The sequence below is a fragment of the Topomyia yanbarensis genome, chromosome 1 (assembly GCF_030247195.1).
Source record: "Topomyia yanbarensis strain Yona2022 chromosome 1, ASM3024719v1, whole genome shotgun sequence".
NCBI lineage: Eukaryota > Metazoa > Arthropoda > Insecta > Diptera > Culicidae > Topomyia > Topomyia yanbarensis.
This window is the reverse complement of record NC_080670.1, coordinates 69,221,712-69,242,413: the sequence shown is the minus strand read 5'-3', so window position 1 is coordinate 69,242,413 and position 20,702 is coordinate 69,221,712. Positions and strand designations below refer to the sequence as shown.

At 36.7% G+C, this 20,702-nt stretch overlaps 1 protein-coding gene across 4 annotated transcripts in view; it reads right to left on the bottom strand.

Moving 5' to 3' along the window:
* LOC131677873 (protein unc-80 homolog) overlaps positions 1-20,407 on the bottom strand; it is an 82,554-nt gene extending 62,147 nt beyond the window's left edge. For all 4 annotated transcript variants that reach the window (XM_058957958.1, XM_058957959.1, XM_058957960.1 and 1 more), the window contains exons 1-3: positions 20,284-20,407; positions 9,700-9,894; positions 8,701-8,727 (exon numbers count right to left, since the gene is read on the bottom strand). In XM_058957958.1, the coding sequence (XP_058813941.1) occupies positions 8,701-8,727; positions 9,700-9,846 (174 nt within the window). In that variant the 5' untranslated portion in view covers positions 9,847-9,894; positions 20,284-20,407. The remainder of the gene's footprint in view (positions 1-8,700; positions 8,728-9,699; positions 9,895-20,283) is intronic.
* Positions 20,408-20,702: the final 295 nt, after the last annotated feature.

Sequence of the window (20,702 nt, the reverse complement as noted above, 5' to 3'; positions counted from 1 at the left end):
ACAGTTGTGTAAATTTTCTCTGCAGCAGAAGCATTTTGCTCTTTATTCGGTTGATCTCAGGCAGCATCCGAGAGTTTTGCAGATATTGATTATAGGCTGTTCGTAATTCGCAATATAGTTGCTGATGCTGGCGGTTGAATTCGGTGTAGATTTCTTTTGATTTCCAGCGGAAGAATTTTCTTATTTTCGGTTTTGTATAGTGTATCCACCATTGCATCCACGAGGTGTAGTTGCGACGCTGTCTAGTCCAGTACGTCCATTTAGTTTGAAATTCGTCAATATTTTCGTCTGTCAAGACATTGGGGCGTAGTGACCAGAAACCTCTTCCATGATCACGTCCCATATTTGGCAGACACAACCTCACAGTTACAGCCATATGATTGGTAAATGAGCATGCATGTACATATGAGGATCGCAGCTGGTTTCGAAGGTTATCACTAACATACACACGATCAATTCTTGATGCCGAGTTGTGGGTTACACAAGTGTACTCAACGCGGTTCCCATGAAGCGCTTCCCATGCGTCACAGAAGCGAAGTTGTCTTATAGTATTGTTGAGCGCAGCGCTGAAATTGCCTCCTCCAGTTGCGTCCTTTGCGTTGATGACGGAATTAAAGTCACCACTCAGTATTGTGAAATCTGTTTGATTTCGAAGGTAGTAAGCAATGGTGCTGTTTAGGAAATTTTCTCTCTGCGAGCGATTCTGGTTCCCAGATGGTGCATATATGTTACACACAGTAACACTATCGTGTACCCGAAGAGCAATCAGTCTTGAATCAAGACTCTTTTCGATGTGAGAGAATCGGATGTGGGACTTCAGTGCAATCGCTGTACCTCTCCTACTGAGATCCACATTTGTGATTAGGTTGTATCCGGGTATTGATAATTGGTCATCTGCGACCTCTTGCATAAACACTATGTCGAGATCTTGTGTCCGAATAAAATTTCTTAGCGCGTTTATTTTGTTTTCGTTGGTGATGGTGTTGATATTAATTGTAGCTATAGTGTAACTGAAACTGTCCATTAGTGAGCATTTTGATCTGTCGATCGGAGCACGTAGGGAGAAGGTAGGGTGGATATTTGCGGTCTATCAAGTTTTGCTTTTTTAAGATGATCTCGACGGCGTCTCGTACTGCTGCCTGATGATGTGGTGGAGCTATCGCTAATTATTCCGTCGTCTCTTTCATGATGTTTGTGCAACTGAGATGGTTGCTTCGGAGTTATGAAGTTGTGTGCATCGTTGTCATCTTGGATTATCATCGGTTGATCATCGTTGTGTTGAGGATCCACTATTGGAGGTGAAACTGCCAGGGATGGTTGTGTCAACGGGCTAAAAACGTTTGATGGTGTTGATTGAGAGGAAGCAATGAGAGTCTGCGTGGCTTCCGTCTCGTTCGTTGTGCTGGCCCATCCAACTCCGGCAGCTGAGTCCTTCTGAGGGTTGGTGACGACGAAACGTAGTGGAGCATCCTGTTTGACCGCACCAGCGTAGGTTTGTTTGTTGGACGTTTTCACAGTACCAAGTCGTTCATTAACGCTCGCTTTTTGTACAAGCAGCTTTTTATTTTGGGTACATGGAATGCCGTTATGGATATACTCGCCACAGTGGCGACACGTTTGTTTTTGTCCAGGGTATGAGACGTATGCCCCTTCCCCATCAATGGTGATGAACGATTTAATAGGTTCTTTTAAGATCATTTTGATCTGACGTATTCCAGAAGAAGTACCAGAGAAAAAGTATTTATCTGTCCATACCAATTCACGTATGCTCAACACCTCTCCGTATCGACTCATGTGGGTCTTAACTTGGTCATCAGTTATAAGTTCTGATAGATCATGAACTCGAATTTCAACAGCGCCGTCCTCCATCTGAATTCTCACTTTATATTTTTTCCCCGAGAACTCAATCTCGTGCTTGTTGTCATGATTTTGCACAATCTCTTGGGCTGTTGCAAGGTCAGTGCATCTCACAAATACACTGCTGAGGTTGTGACTGATCTGAACTCTCACCACTTTTTCCTTGGTGAGTTTCAAGTCATGTCCGATAAATTGATGGATTTCGTCATAGTTAGGTTTTTTTGGTAGAATCGAAAAATCGATTCTAAATGTATTTTCGCGACGCTTTAACGAGCTCATCTCGCTAGAAACACCTAGGAGATGAGGCAAACGCGCAGCGGAGCAACCGCAATTAATTAATAAAGATGCCGGCCTTCGAAGAAAAAACGCGTGTGGCTTCCTTCGTGTATGAAAGCTAACTGTGGTATTATTTTAATACAGTCACTTCCAAGAAAATTTATGAAAATATCTCACTTTTAGGGATATTAATCACTAAAATCACAATACCAAAAGAAAGGGCATATTATATGCTTTAAATTCTACGAAGATACTATACACTTAAAATTATCCGTTTTGGCGCTAATAATACATTGAATGTTTTTAGTCTTATTTCTGTCCATGGGAAATGATAAAAATCTTTCGTTCGAAAGGTATTCGTATAAACTTTCAAAAAATATATAAATTGTCTACTAATGTCGTCAATTTCGGCAGCAAATTTCAAAAAACTACAAAGAACGCGATTTTTGCGCCTTCAAATATTCATATCTTGGAAACTGAACATCATAATCAAAAACAAATTAATAGCGTTCTGTCGGGGTGATAGGTCGTTCATTTAAAATTGGTGTGGATAAGATCGGTTCAGCAATTACTGAGAAACACGAATGAGAGTTTGTCCGTTGCATACAAACACAGACACACACAGATATTGTCCCGAATCGTCGAGCTGAGTCGATTGGTATATAAGACACGGCCCTCCGGGCCTCGGAAAAATTTGGAAAGTTTGAGCAATTTCTATACATTTTTTTAAAAGAAATGTAAAACGTTAAACGATTGGCATAATGGATAATACCCGACCAGGAGAAAATAACTGAGCAATAATCCGAGCATACTATTTTTTGGTATTCATACCAAAACTTAGTATTAATTGATTATTATACCTCATTGAGGTATTAAGCAGGTATTGAAGAAACATTTTTCAATACCTGCTTAATACCTCAATGAGGTATAATACTTTTTACAAATACCAAACCAATACCTTATTGACTACCTCCATAGCGTGAATTTTATTATTGGAAGGTTGAAAAATGTTTCATTATTATACAGGTATTATAATAACTCGTTTCATTATCAAATAGTTATTTGTAGAACCTGTCTGTGTTATTTTTTTGGTATTTTACATGTTATGTAGAGCTCATTAATACCATATTTTGGTAAACAGTCGGTGGTATTGATACCTAAATTTAGTATTCCGCAGTTATTTTCTTCTGCTCGGGTAGACATAAAAATGAAAATAATCGCAAAGCTTTTTTATTTTAGATTCCAAGCTTAGGTTAGAAAAATCGATGCTCGTATAGCTTTAATGAGAGACTGTAAAATACGCAAAGCAAATCAAGATATCTAATCCTTGTATGTTGAGATTTTCTTCTTGTATTTTTTCACTTTTTTCCAATGGGTGGACTGGATGCTTGCTTCAAGCTATATTTCACCATTCGACGCTATGATCTTGTCACTAACTACTCTAATTTATTGTTATATTAGTTAGAAATTAGTACTTGTTTCATTTTTTATTAAAAACATCCTGATACAAGTACAATTAAACATTTTTCAAAGATGCCTAAATTCTAGTTTTTTCTTTCACCCAGGGCAAAATGCCGCCGGTGAAAGCGTAATATGCCCCACAACAAGAGGATGGTATGCCCCACAGCAATCGGTGAGTATGTTGTGAATACATGAATAATTCTACACACACATAGTTTTAAGCCAAGCTATAAACTAAGATAGTAACTGTAACATTCTAGTAAGCTACTTGAAATAGTTCTATCGAATCCGACTATTTCTAATTGATTGTAATGCTTTTGGAAAAAGTGGAAGCTCTTTTGAAACTTTTGTGTATATTGTTGTTTTGCAACATATTAAAAATACCAAACTAACTTAGTACGTTGATTTCATGAAACGATACTGTTATCTGTCATTTTTACTTTTTAGATAATTCAGGAATCCTGGGAATCGAAGAGGGGCATTTAGCCCCGGTGGGGCGTATTATACCCTTTTACCCTAACATATATGGTCAAGGCTTCTGTCTGTCACGTTACATTTTTACGCATATTTCATAAGATAAGTCAGCAAAAACGATAAAATCAGATTCTATCCCAACTGCACATTATTAAAGTCACTAAACCGCACATTTTTTCTACAGAAAGTTAGTTTCTGTCATGAACGGTTTTCGTGTTATTGTTATTTTAATACGTCTGTCACGTTACACAATTTTCGCAGTGAGTTTGGAGGTTGCCCGACTAAATTGAAAAAGTCTGTTCCGTTGGCCTTCCAAACAAGGAAGAGTTTGAGTTTGGTCTGGGAACTGAATATTAACGGGAAATTTCATGTTTATTTTGAAAAACATATTGGTTTTGATGAACAAACGTGAATAACTTATGAAATGGTCGTAATTTCACGAAGTAATATATTATGTCGAAAACAAATCTAAAATAACTTAAAAACATCTGCATTTTGAAGCACAATTTTTCATAAGAATTTTGAATTGAAAAACCATTTTGAAATACATTCTATAACTATATCATTTAAAGAAAAAAATAAAATTAATAAATCAAAATTTAAAGATTTTTATTGTTATTTTCTCCACAATGCAATTATATTTTAAACATTTTTTATTAGCGATTAAATTTTAAACGTGTTATGTTTTTGCGTTTGGTATCTGTGAGTTATTTATTGAAAGGGCGTATTTTCACTACCAGATATTTTTGTTGAAGAAAAAATCAAAATGCTTCGGAAAATTTTTCTTAAGAGCATTTTGCTTCAAAATTATATTTAGTATTAGTATTGTATAAGAAAATTATAATTATGACTGGCAAATACTAAGAAATTTAGAAGCATACTTGAAGTTAAAAATGCTTCCTTACTAATAACTTCCTAATAAAGTAATTACAGTTTCTTTGATTTTAGGTTTTCGCTATCAAAAAATTATTTTTTTGGAATTGTACTTTTTAACATTTTTTTGTTTTCTTATTGAAAAATTTAACCAAAAAATATTAACACAAAAGAATTGAGTCCCCAGAACTCGCTATCATATAGTTTTGCTACACCAATGGCGATTTTCGAACAATATATTTTGAAAGTAGTGCATTCAAGGTCTGATACGCCCTTTTAAATATTACTCTTGAATAAAAATTGTTTGTTTAATAATGCAAAATATTTAGTCTCCCATAAAGATGAAACGTAAAAGCTTTCATTATAATCGAAGATGGTCACCATTTTTGACGTAATTGAATCAAACTTGATAGAATTGCTTCACAGCAGAAAACATCTGTCACGTTACATAAGATTAACTGTATTTTCTCAAAAATGAATAAAACTTCAAGGTTTTCATAATACAATTTCAAAAAGTAGACTCAAAGTAGTAAGAAAAAATATAGGTTAGACATTGTATGCATGCTTTTAGTGTGGTCCACAAAACTTTTTCAAATTTTTGATCTGTCACGTTACAAGTTATATGGTTTCCATTACTTCACAATTGAAAATAAGCATTTATCTATATTCATCTCAATTTTGCAAGCAATATCATCAAATTTAAATTAGACTAGGATGGAAACATGTGGTTCCAGGAAAAAAGTTGAAAATATGCATTTTGTGTACATTTATAACTCCTTACAGTCGAAATTACCATATAGGAGTACTTTACGGCAATTAAAACATAGTAACTGATAAATAATTAGCCTGATCGAGGAATTTTGTCCCCAAAGATACAAAAACACTGAATAACCCTGAACTGGATCAATCGAAATCTTTTGGGCCATGATGAAGTGTGCTCAGAAAGAACAACGAGAAAATAAAGAATGCAAATGACATGCTTTGGATGTGAATAAACATTGTGAGAAGGTTGTCGGATACAAATGTAGAAGCTCTTATGATTATCGAGAATTTTACCAAACAACCTCTAATAATTGATTTTATTTATATAAACTGCACTTAAGGGTGTCCTCTATTCTCGATACCTGATATTGAGCTGTTTTTAGGGAATAAATTGCAAAGTATCTTCTGGATAGATTCAGAATTTTTATTTTGTAATGTAATCAGTGTAATCAATGACGTTTCAAGATCGCCAATGTTTTTTGGTCTTCAAAATTGAAATTTTAGTCAAAAATGTAGGTTCAAAACAAAAAATCTATTCAATAGACACTGCAAGACCCCAAAAAGAGTTTGTTTTCGGGCCTCGAAAGTAGAGGACCCTCCTAACACATGTACAAAACCTCCCTATAAATTTGTTTTTGTTCGGAAAACACAAGTGATTTCCTGTGCTGCAATAATTATGTGTTTGCCCTTTCTTTCTTAGAGGAGCAAGTAGGTATTAATGATTTTATATTTATTTTAAATGTAGCAACGTGGTTGCTTTATCAAAATATTGCGCCATCAGGAATTTTAAAGTTAAAAAAATTACGATTAAAATGTTTGCGAGAGATATAGGGGAGCTCAGGTTTATCTTCTATCGCTTTGATTAGGTTAGATCGTGCAAAATAGAACACGTTCCATAAAAGAGCAGACTGTTGGTAACATACCTGAATTTTATTAAAATGTTTGGTGCGTTGTTTCCATTTTATAAACATAAATATGCGAAGCAGAAAAACCGCCAACTTACCACAGCCTCGTGGTAAGTTGGCGATATGTATGGGGTAAGTTGGAGGAATGTCAGAAAATAAGCAATAAAATCCCCGACTACATTCAGGGAACGTGCCATTTAAGCCAATATATTCTGATTCCTGAAGCAATCAAAGGGAAACTCAATTACTACAGGGGTCCTTATGAAGCTTGCTGATTATCTTTCCATTAGTGCCGTCAACTTGCCGCACGTGCGTCGCTGCGAACTTGCCACAACCGCACATTTTATAAAAAAAACGTATTAAAAAACTATCAAAAATGTAACCAACCATCCGTGGAATAGATAGAAACTCTCTCCAATTAAAACAAAATGTTTAAAATTAACAAAATTCACTTATCCTCTAGAACACAGTATCACCCACTTCTACAAAACCTGTAGAATGTATTTCACAGTACTTGAGGTGCACAACGGGAAATAGTGCTATATGCATAATAGGAATGGGAAACAAGGGATTCCGCCAACTTATCCCAACCACCAACTAACTCAGGGCTCCCCTATTCATATAAGGATATTAAATATCCTTATATGAATAGGGGAGCCCTGAGTTAGTTGGAGTTAAATTTTAATAAAATGCTAAGATCCATCCTTTTTGTTTGGTGCAAATCGTGCATTGCCCTAATTTTTCTGTTTAATATTACGTGTATTCGTCTACGTGTATCAACGATTTTTGAAGGTAATGTGTAACTGACATTTATTTTGATTTTTTGTTTCTTTTATTTTATTCGTTTGTTCAATACTGTTCGATGTGTTAGCTGAGTATAGGCGGTTGTTTTTTCTTATATATTTACAATAAATACATTTGTTGAACAAGAGAGTGCCACTTACAGGCTCCCAACGACAATTACAAGCCGAGTGCGTTGATCTTTCTCGCATTATGAAAAAGCTCCGGACAGTTTGGCGGATTCATGTCCTTTGGAACAAAATGGACAGAATTGGCCTCATACCACTCCAGGACACTTTTAGAATAGTGGCATGATGCCAAATCTGGCCAAAATAGCGGAGCTTCGTCGTGCTGCTGCAAGAATGGCAAAAGGCGCTTCTCGAGGCACTCAGATTTGTAGATCTATCCATTTACTGTGCCCTTTGTCACGAAAGGCTCACTCTTCAGTCCGCAAGCGCAGATGGCCTGTCAAATGAGATATTTGGAGGCGAACTTCGACATTTTCTTCTTCTTAAATTTGTCGTCCACATAAAACTTGCTCTTGCCGGTGAAAAACTCCAACCCCGGAATATTTTGTCAGCATCTTCTCGTAGAGCTTCCGTGCCCGAGTTTTAACCGTCGATTGTTGCCGCTCATCGCGGTTTGGGAAGTTCTGTACCTTGTATGTATGTAGTCCAGCTCTCTTCTTTGCATTCTGGATGTAGCTCTGCGACATGCCGATCTTTTTAGCCAAATCACGGCTTGAGACGTTGGGATTTGCTTTAATCATCCGCTTCACCTTTCCCTCCGTCTTTTTGTTCTCCGGTCCCGGTTTTCTTCCAGCTCCTTTGCCGTGGTCCAACGTCAACCGCTCTTGGAACCGCTTCAACACTCTGGAGACGATTGAATGATGAATGTTCAACATTTTTCCCAACTGCCGGTGCGACAGGTCAGGAAATTCCAGGTGTTTGGAAAGAATTTGTTCTCTCGACTCGCGTTGGTTCACCTCCATTTTCGTTGAATCGAAAAACACGACTTCGAGTTTGACAGCATGTAAACAATACACATCAATGAGAAAGTGTGCAAAATTTGGTTGATTTTTACCCAATGGTAAAAAAGTTATGGCCTGTTGAATGTGTCGCAATAATTTCGTGTTTTAATCACGAGCTACTAGCTACAACGCCAACGTCTTGCCCAAAGTGTGAACGTATGTAAAATACAACTAGAGAGTTATTAACTACAGGTAAGCAGCAAACTTCTTTGGGATATTAGGTATTCTTTATAAAAGCAATGGAACAAGTAAAATAACCAACACATTATTATTTACACTTACATGATGTCCAGGTGCGTGTTGACAATACTACACACACAGTTATTGTTTATATTTAAATAAATAGTACGAGAACACCGTAGTTGTTGAAACATTGTTTTTATGCATAAATGTGGCATAGAGAGGAGAAAAAGCAAGAAGAAACATGGTTTGGAAATAATACATTCAATTATTATTTACAGGATACACATTTGTTAATCATATATACAGACACACATTACAGATCCAAACGATACATTAGACCCTTTATGAACATTTTGCCAGATTCAATTTAATTTGTTCGATTTTATTGCCGCTGTGATTTCGCAATTAAATTTGACCTATAAATTCGATGCGATTTGAGGCGATATTTTGGCAACGAATGACATTTTCGAGTCACTGCCGACGAGAGGACTTGTTGGCATAGCTTGAAAGCCATGAACACAGTGTGAAGTGGCAATAATCAAATAATAACACCCATCGGCACTATATTTTCCATCGGACGAATGAGGAACAGTGAGAAAGACACTGTTGAATGCATCGATTTTGCATAGAATTCGTCGTCTGTTTTTCGATGCTAATAGCAATTATCGTTAGCAATGCACACGCATATCTACAAATCGACATGGAATTCTTATTTACTTTGGATATACAATTCAGAATAGGTGAACCTTCATGGTTGAGGATGGAATTACGCTATTATGCGAACTGATACTCAATCCTACAACAGCTATGTTTGTGGTGTGGTTTTAGAGAAATTTCACAGGACAATAAAACAGTTTTCGTACACGAATAGGCGCAATGTACAGCCAGAATTTTACGCAGAACATAGAGACGAGTTTTTTATGTAGTGGTAATATTTTCATTTAATCAATCGCCTATTTGAATTAATTCTAGTTACAATGTGTTACTGTTGGCGTTTTGTCGCAAATCAAAATCGTAGTGAACATGTGTTATTGACGAGGTTATCCTGACATTTATAACATTTAAATAAAAGTAGATTTGAAAAAGCGTGTTACTTACCATACAGCTGGCTTCGTGCAACTTTCCTAATTTTGGTCGGATAAAAGGGGCGATCTGCTGCCACAGAAAGGTTTGCACCGGAACTGGTACCCCAAGATCCTGCAGTCCCTCATCCATGGGATTTGTGGTATCGCCAGACACCGCCATGGCAAAACCAGTTACGTATTACAGCAGTAGTAGCGATAGAAGTAGCAGCTATTTGATGGAAAGCCGACGACGAGACGATATGTTAAAACAGTTGATTTTTATGGTAATGTAGCATTCTGTGACGACGGCGGGTTTCGTGCAGTGGAAATATGCGTGGTTTCTCTTCTTAAAGCTGGTTGTGGGTATTTTTTTGGATCAGATTAAAACGCTATGATTTTTGGTCATTGGACTTATGTGATTTGATTCGATAAATATAGTGACACTCTTCACGGTGTGTTTGGTGTAACAACTTTATCACAAAAATAAGCATCGCCAAAGGTTGAAGATATGAAATCATGGACTTTGCCGTTTAAGTTGCGATCAAAGGTAAAATAACACTTGTTTACAAATTTCTGGGTAATCACGTTAAGCTAAGAAAAGTGCTGCTTTATAATTCTATTTTGCGTCGCTAAATACGTAAATAATGTACAAACGGCGCCGGTGGTTGAGTGGTAAGCGTGACCACCACTCATTCCAGTTGGCCTGAGTTCAATTCCAGCCGAGGTCGTTAGGATTTTTCTGGGGTGAAAAAATCTGTGGTCACGTCTTCGTTCGGAAGGGAAGTAAAGTCGTTGGTCCCCCGGTCCATGAAATTGATGGATCGATATCTAGTCCTGGTAGTGGAATCACCTCTCTGGCGTCGGCAAAGAAGAAGTAGATCCAACTTCTATACTCTTACTAACAAAAATTTCCTCCTCCTGTGATACTTGTGGAGTGCGCAGTGTATATACGGCCTCTAGCAAAAGCAAATATCGGACTAACCATTCCTCCCTTTCTTTCCGCGATCTACGTTCGGGCCTGGCCGGCGCCGGCATTGATCAAAAACACTTTAGGATTACCAGGAATTGCACATTGAAAGATGTTTTTCGCTACTCCCAAGCATAATTATCTACTGATTCCCTGTGCAACTTCAGCTAGTCCCGATCGATAACGTAGTAGCAGTCAGGGGTGGGGTGGTCGCACAAGCTCAAGGTCAAGCTAAATACGTAAATAATGTACATTTTACTCCCCAAAGAAACATTTTCGAGATACTTTTGAAAAACAAGTTTTGAATACTCTTTCCATTTATTTGTCAATATCTCGTAAGAACATCCAATCGACGTAACATACTCACAACAAAAATGTGCAATGTGTGTAGGTAAAATATAAATGTATCAAGATTTCAAGCAGCCAAAGTATTTTTTTACGAAAAATTTATATTTTTGGAAAATATACATGTGATCCACACATCTTATATATTTTTGAAAACGGCAATACAACACCTTTTGAACTGGTTATTTATTGATTAGATCGGACGATTTTCTCACAAGATATTGACCAATAACTAAAAGAAGAAAAATGTTTTTCGAAAAAAAATCTAAAAGGCTTCATTAAAAAAGAATGCATATTGTTTTCCTGCTCAGTAACCTAAATTGAGCTTAGAAAGTACTTTTCCTTGCTACTTAAACTACTTTTTTACACTTTCATTTCTAGAGATCTCAGATTTTCCTGATGGTGCAACCAATAATGTATATGCATGGTACAGGATATGCCTAAAGACTTTACTGACGGAAGTATGGCCCGAAAATGTAGCTGAAAAATGACACAGACACTGGCTTAAAGGAAGCAAAACAACAGGAATCGATGTGGGCTTTTCGATAAATACGCTGTCAGAACCGCGTTTTGGAACAGAAGGCAACATTTAAATTCTTGGCTTAATTTGTGTCAACTCAATTGGGACATCCTCGCAACAAACAAGTGCAGTGTGTTATACATTTTGGTGGATCAAAAACTCCCACACAGGCGACTACTACACACCACGAGACGTGAGAACGGTGCTATTTGTACTCACTGGGCAGAAACAGTGGAAACGATACTCGAGCAGAAAAAAAACTACAGAATATTAAATTCAGGTATTCTATACCTACAACTAAATACCGCATAAGGCGTTGATAAGCTCTACATAAGGTGTAACGCCCTTGAAATTATTATTACCCAGAGTTATTATAATACCTGAATAATAATAAAGTAATTTTCGAACTTCCAATAACAAAATTTACTAGGGTGATGAGCCTATTTTCACCGTACTAAGCAAGATGCCTCACTAATTCGGTAATTTCTTGCCTTACAATCAATGGATTGCGTAAAAATTGACATCAACCGCTTTGCTTCGTTGGTAAGAACCAATATAATAACACAAATGCGTTGAAAACAGTAAAATTCTCGTGTTTGAGCACAATGAAAACTCGAATCGAATACCCCTATTGTTGCGCTACCATTTGACTCAATGCGTTGAACAAAGATGGCAGACACTGCTCTAACCAACGGCTTCAAATGGGTAGGGTGATAATAGAAACATGGCGCAAATAAGCTCATCACCCTATATGTAGTTATATAATAACAATATAGCTCGTTCGTGTATTCATGCCAGCGAACTATTATACTGCATATGATCGTAAAGCAGTCCCATATAGATGGAAATCCCATAGAAAATGGGACAAATATGTGATCGTGTGCAGTATACCTCATTGAGGTATTAGGCACGTATTGTAGAAATACATGAAGTGAACAATTAATATCAAGTTTTGATATGAATAAATAGTATACACGGGTTATTGGGCAGTTATTTCCTCGCCTGCGCCAATTCTTCGAATGTGACAGAATAAGAAAGGCCTTCCTGTTATCAGACGACGAAATAATCAGGCCTTTACTAGATCAGCAGGATACGACAACGAAAACGATCGCTAAGAATTAGTTCGAACAGACAATTTTCGTTAAATATACGATTTTTTCGTATATATGATGAAACATTCGTAGTTCTATGGAAGCACTTTTATTTTTCCTTCGATTTTTTTATAAAAGACAACTAAACGACTTTCGTTTATTACGAATCGGTTTCATTGAGCAAACGAATTGTACGATGAAATATACGAAAGTCTTTCTAAATTTTACTTGCTCGTTTCGTAATATAAACAAAGAAAATAAAAACAACTTCGAAATAGCTTCAATAGAGGTAGAATACCTTGTTGTTGTGCGTCAGATATTTGTTGATCATCACAACGGTCAAATAGTCAGTAACTTCGTCCGTGTACACCGGTTTCAGGAAGGCCTTCTGTTGATCCGACTTGAATTCGGTGCAGTACGGAGTCGATCGTTGATTTTGATATGAATAAGTTTGAGTTTTTCTCTCTTCCGAAGAAATGCCAATATTTCGACTGGTGAGAAAGTTCTTGAGCGTCGGGGGAGCCATCGTTTTTGTTATGACCTCTTTTGCCTCCCTGTTATTTTGCCCTAAAAGCGCCACAGCATATGTACTCCATTCCGGTGTTGTTTAGTCACCTAGTAGGCAACCAACCGCTGGGTAATTTTCAAATTCTTTGCAATATTAACCAGATGCTTGTTGGAATTAAATTGACCGTCGCGGAAGTTCGTTTAATCACTAGCATTTTTGTGAGTTTTTTCATCTTCTCTCGACATGGTCCCCGTGGATCGACATTCTTGTTGTAACATCCCGGCAAAGAAAGGGCTTTGATTGGGGTGTGAGAGTCGCAATAAGCAGTTTTTTGCACTACAACCAGATGTGTGTCATTACGGTGATGAGAACACTGGCGCTCGGACGTGTCGTTGGGCTCGTTCAATATTTTTCAATGTTTTCCAGTGATATAAAGTATATCTAACAGGAAATCGAAGTCAATGGTTTATTAGGTCGTTTTTCCTCTTGAGTTATGTGTTAGTAGGTGCGCGAGAAAAGTGTGATTTTACGTAGGGATTTATAGTCACATCCTAATAACTTTTTTTTCAGAGCAACAAGCTGGTGAAATCGTTTCGTATTATTTTTCAATGCTTATATGTTTTTTTTCCAAATATTTTCCATTTTGTGAATATGTGCCAGAATCACAAATATTTTTTTTTTCATTCTGGAAGTGCGAATGTATTGCAAATATCCAATTGATAAGTAGATGTATTCGCGCGGGGTTTATTGTATATGAATGTGGCTTCAGAATGTACGTGTAGGCATTCTTGAAATGGGTCGTTGGATGTACAGTAGAGCTGTTGCCTTTCAACTCCAGGGCTAAACATGTGTACATCTATTGATAAAACCAAGTATATCATTACATAGCACCATGGGCCACAAATCGATTTTTTTGGTTGAAAATCCAGAACTTATAAATCGTTAGTACTAGACTTTCAGTGTCTTTGGAACAAATTCTCTACAATAAGTGCCCTTCATTTTAGGGAAAACAAAATTAGGGTGGCCATCTCAATTTTTGAAATAAAAAAATTATCTTCTGAATGAAAAAAGATAGGTGAATAGAACCTTCCAAAGAAATGTAGAGAAATCAATTTTGAGTAACTTTGCTGAAGACGTCGAAACTCTATCTTTAACAGTTTTTATTTTACAGCGTTTTCCATTGTTCCGTATAGGGTGGCTCTTAAAAATTCAGTTTTTTTAATATAACTTCTTTGAAGTTGATTTCTCGTAAATGTCGACTTCAGACAAAAGTTAGCTCTTATAAATGCGCACATTTCTTCTTCAGAGGCCAACTCATTAACTTTTATACAAACAGAGTTATTGACGATTTTATGCTCAAAAATCGACATTTTCTAAGCTAAATAACTCCGAAGGTGGCGAAAAGTGGCAATCAATGTTATTACCATCTGATAGTACTTTAAAACACTACAAAATAAGGGGTACATGGTTTGTCTCCTAGCGACTGTTCATGTGAAATGTTTGCTTATAAACTACCTCTGTTCCATGAGCCAAAAATCGATTTTTTGTTGAAAATCCAGTTCTTATATCCCGTAAGTGCTAGACATTCAGTGTCTTCAAAAGAATTTCTTCACAATAAGTGCGCTTCATTTCGGTGTAAAAAAACAGGGTGGTTTTCTTGCTTTTTGGAATGAAAATAATTTCTCCTGAATAATAACAATAGAAGTATAAAGACCTACTGAAAATTTAAAAAAATAATCATGTTTGAGAAACTTTGTTGAAAATTCCTTAAATATCGTCAGAGGCATTTATTTTTCGGCATTTTCCACTATTTGGTTTAGCTTGACCTTTAAAAAAATAGTGTTTCAATAAAATACTTTTGAAGTAAATTTTCCAAAAAATTTGAAATTTCGTTCTGATAAGTGCCTATTTTTTCTTTGGAGACCAACTTATTAGTTTAAAAGACTAATATGGGATCATCCATAAATGACGTAGCATTATATGGGGGAGGGGGAGTATTGTATTTTGTGATGATGTGTGACGACAGAGGGGTAGGGGGTCATGTCGTGCTGCGTAGATTTTTTAAAGGGGACTAACTGACATCGTTTTTCATTTTTTTATATTTTTGGTGGACAAGGGGGGGGGGAGAATTACCGTCAAACTACGTAATTACCAGGGGGGGGGGGGGGTATTTAGAGGTTTGTGACGAAATGCTACGATGGGGGAGGGGGGTATTAAAAATCACTTAAAAATGCTACGTTATTTATGGAACGTCCCTATAATGATTTTCTCAAGGGTAAATTTTTTTCTGTGCTTTTCAACAATTTCTACTCTGATAAATTAAAGTACCTTTTAATGCATAGAAAACTGCCCATTTTGAATAAAAGTGGAATAACCTACTTAATGGATAAAGAGCTTGTACGTCAACCTGGTTACGTTTTACCTATTGTTTCTTGTGGAAAACTTACAACGAAATACGTAAAATATACCCATTAATGAAAATCGTCCCAGAATGAAAAATACTGAAAATTTATATTATACAACATCAGTTTTACATTATTTCCCTCGGTGAAAAGTTTAAGAATCCTGACAGAATCTCTATCCTAAAAGCCTAAAATCAACATAAAAACTGTCACTTGACAGAATCCCTGAAACTTCCAGAGCAGTCGAAATTGTTGAATTATCGCATATTTGCACCATCCTTAGTAGTCTAAACTTCCGTTTTTAATATGTAGGTTATCTCGCTTGAAGTAATTCATAAAGGACCCATTATTAGCATCAATTAATCCATCGACATAACCTCATCGAGTTATTATGAAATGGATAATGGATTGATATCATTGATAAAGTTTTTTTTGCCGCGTATGGAAAATAATTCCGAAGTAGGAGGCTGCCAATCTATCCGTTTGATAATAGTAAAAAATACTAATAATGAGAGCTGAACAGCTTGTCCCCCACCGTTCATGTGGAATTTTTTTTGTTAATTTCCAAAGACAAAAAATTGTATTTTGGGAAACTATTAGAGTAAATTACAGTGAGCTGAAACAGAGGAGGTAATGTAATTAATAAAAGACAAATAAATCATTAATGCTAAACAAAGGGTGCTTCCTTTACGGTAAATCTGAGCCAGGGCCGGCGGAAAGCGTGGGTAGTATGGGTAACCCACTTACCAACTAATTACCCACTCGAAATTTTGAACCATTTCAAAAAATTTAGATGTGCAACGCAAGTATCTCGCACTACACACATTTGAAAACATCGATGTACCACAATTCCAATTGCATAAACGAACGTAACTTAATGTGAATGTAATGTAAGAGTATGCATTGCGAAAAGGGAAAAAATCATTACTAAAGGACCCCTCATCCTATGCTTTCTACCCACTCGGGCGTAAAATGTTTCGCCGCCCCTGACCTGAGCTTTCAATATATTGTAATACGTTGATAATAATTTCTTTTTTGTCATGCGAATAAAACGTATGCCATGCAAATATTCCAAACTTTCTTTTTATAAACCGTTGTCCGAAAACCACATGTTTTATGTACAATTTCACTCCACGAAACAAGTTTAGAATAACATGTTTCGAGAGTACCATTAAATTTGATTTGCATCGGAGATCCGGATATGTATATATAAGAATGGCGACTATGATTAATTTATATGTTAAGTACGAATTTAGATGAATTCCGCATACATTCTCTATAGCAGAGGGAGTTTATAAGCAAACATTTCACATGAACAGTCGCTAGGAGACAAACCATGTACCCCTTATTTTGTAATGTTTTTGAAGTACTATCAGTTGGTCATAACATTGATTGCCACTTTTTGCCACCTTCGGAGTTATTTAGCTTAGAAAATGTCGAATTTTGAGCATAAAATCGTCAATAACTCTGTTTATATAAAAGTTAATGAGTTGGTCTCTGAAGAAGAAATGTGCGCATTTGTAAGAGCTAACTTTTGTCTGAAGTCGACATTTACGAGAAATCAACTTCAAAGAAGTTATATTAAAAAAACTGAATTTTTAAGAGCCACCCTAAACGGAACAAGGGAAATCGCTGTAAAATAAAAACCGTTGAAGATAGAGTTTTGACGTCTTCAGCAAAGTTACTCAAAATTAATTTCTCTACATTTTTTGGAAGGTATTCTCCTATCTTTTTTCATTCAGGAGATAATTTTTTTATTTTAAAAATCGAGAGGGCCACCCCAATTTTGTTTTCCCTAAAATGAAGAACACTTATTGTAGAGAATTTGTTCCAAAGACACTGAAAGTCTAGTACTAACGGTTTATAAGTTCTGGATTTTCGACCAAAAAAATCGATTTGTGGCCCATGGTGCATAGATGCAGACAAGTTTCTTCCATAAAAGCACTGCCGGTCAGTGGAAGATGGTTGTATAAACACACACACAACCAGATGGGTGTCATTACATCTAACCTGACCCATTTACATACAGAATCCATTCTGCTGGGTATAAGTCACTTAGAAAGCAGTATGGTAGAAATTTCGATTGCACTAAATGCACACTCCCCTTCCCTTCTGCTTACAAATTTAACTAACCAGCCGCCATTCACCCGGAAGAATCATATCTGTCGAATCGCATCGAGTCGATCACAGAATTCATTTTATGTGTCACAGAATTCAGTTATGTTTTACCTTGAAAAATCTATTTTCTCATCAGTGGATTAAAATATCGATAAGGCAAAATCGTTTTTTTCAAAAAGGCCATCACTACGGAAATGTACCCTTATACAAGGCATAAGTATTACTGTCATTACTGAGAGGTAATGTTACTTGTAATTACACGGTCATTACAAGTAACATTACATGCTCAGTAATTGGGGAGTACATTGAAGTCTTTTTACGCGTTTGTTCCAATTATTTACAATGCACGAAAATACTTCATTTCAGAAAACAACGAATGAACTCGTGCATTGTACGATCGTTTTCATGCTATTAACGTATTTATTTGGTCGGTGTTAAGGCAGACCGAACTAAGTGACAAAATATTGATTTCGAGAAAAATGAGTTTAACCTTCCGGAAGTCGCACTAGTGCACTGAGTGCACGTTGCTCTGAAAATCTAGCGAAATCGTTTAGGCGCAGTAGCGGCTGCTCGTTCAGTGGGCCATTTGTGCGACTTCCGGAGTGTTAAAGTTTGAATTGCAGCATCCTTTACATTATGATTGTAAATTTCACTTTTCGTAAAAAAATCAATATTCATAAGATGACTAGATAATCCAAATTGCCTTATTAGATTAAGGAGACGAAACCATCCAAACCTTTCCAAAAATATCTGAAGCCGTTGGTTAGTGCAGCGTTCTTTGTTCAAGGCATTGAGTCAAATGGTAGAGCAAAAATAGGGGCATTCGATTCGAGTTTTCGTTGCGCTGAAACACGAGCATTTTACCGTTTTCAGGACATTTGTGTTATTATCTTGCTTCTTAACAACGACGCAAAGCTGTCGATGCCAATTTGTACGCATTCCATTACTTGAAGGCCGAATAATTAATGAATTAGTGAGGCACCCTCTCGTATACGATAATAACGGACACTTTACCCTAGAACCGGTTTGCACGGAGTTGCACCGGGTCAAGGCGTAAAATTTAACGGATGTTTGAAGATTTCGAAATCAGTGTAAATGCAAGAGAAATTTCAAACTGATTAACTCGAGTAAATACTTTGTTGTAGAAGTTTAACTACACTACTGCTTGAACCACCGAGATTAATAAAAAAAATTAAAAAAATCAATCCATTTATTATTAAAAATCGGACTTTTTCTTGTTAGCATGGTGGTTTTAATGCTTAACGTTTACTATTTTTTATCTTTAATGGTTCATGCATTTAATGGCTCATGCATATCTTCTAACTAGTGGTGTCTCAGGTGAAAATTCACGACTGCAGGATTTTCAGTCGAAATCTTCCGCGAAGAGGAATTTTGGGAGACCGCCTTTGGAACTGTCATTTTGTGTTATTCCTAAAATATATATCTGAATATACGCAAGAAACAACAACGTTTCGCGTTGTTGTATTGTCCAAAACAACACGTAGATTCTGGGTTGAGTACTCGCCTAAAGAGTAGTTACCTCAATAATATACTAGATTAGAAGTGTCTGCATAAATACACCTAGTTGAATCGACTAGTAATTTAAACACAACTCTCTTTAAATCTTATTTGCAATTAGTAGTACGAGAATAACAAAAAGTCAAAGTCTACGAAAACTTTCGCAAAAAACCTCCCTTCCCTCCTCGTAGACAAACGTAGACTTTTGCTAGACCCCCCCCCCCGTCCCCCTATGAGTCTACGTGGTTTATGAACAACCCCTGTACACGTACTAAAAGAAGTTCCATAACATTTGCGGGCGTAGCGTAGTTGGTAAATTGTCTGCTTAGTACACAGCTCACCTAGGTTCGTTCGGTTCCCATCCCTGCACATAGGGCTAAAAGTATTTCAAAAGGAGATTTTTGTAACCCGAAAAAAAGCCTAATAACCCTAAGGTTAATTAATAAACCCTAATGATCAATGTCATGTTACGCTACCCTGCTTAATGTTTAGGCTAATAATCATTAAATTCGGTTCCAATTTGCATCAATCAGCAGATTCTATCTGCAACTTCATGTAACTGAATTATCTTCTCTTGCAGATATTGTCGCTTAATTTATTGATTGTCACGAACGCTTTTTATCACTGTTTACTTGGTTTCCGCATTCATCGACCGTCCACGTTCTTCATTCACAACGCATGACATTTCATAGATAAACCATTATCGACCAGCATGATACAGCCGATGGCTCCATAGATTTCTCACTTCCATCATTACAATTTCCACCCACTGAAAGCACGGTTCCACAGCGGAAACGAACGGGACGAAATTCTAAAATGACGCCATCATGCTTTTTCTTACGTTACAGTAATTTGCACTTTTTCACCATATTTTCGCTTCGAAAGCAGTGTAAAAGATGATTATTTGTTGCGAAAGAATCTTTCTTCAATGTTGGTTAAAAGATTAAAGCATTATTGCATCGTAATAAGCACTTTTCCAGGATTTCATCTTAATTTTCACTACATCTTCATGCCGTTGTGTCATCCATGATAGGTGCTCCACCCGAATTTTCATTTCGAGTTTTTGCACATGTACACTGCACTAAACCGCCGTGAATAAGTATGAATCGAAAGAAAATAACTCGAGTAATTATTTAACACTATTTTTACCTAGACATTAGTTGTTTTAGATGGAGATAATTTGCCTAGCAACGACCCGAAAATGAAGCGACGTCATTTTGTTCCAAGCTCCCAGAGATGGTTACTGGTTCCCAGGCAAAGCAGAAATGAGAAGAAAATCATGGAAAGTGCTGATGGAACTGACGTCGTTCATCTTTCAGATTTCGGAATTTGCTCATAATAGTTGGAACAAGGCCGAGTGTGCGCGATCACTTCGGCAGCTTTGTTGACAAACAAAACCACGTGTGTTCATTCATAAAACCGACTGAGCACGTGTTAGCTTCGTTTTGTTTACTACTTGTAGTGGGCTCCCGAGTTTGGAGGAAGCTGGATGATGCAGCCAGAAGACGGGTTTGTTTTTGAAACAGAAGAGCACAGCGAATAGAATGTTTGTTGGATTTTTGAGAGAT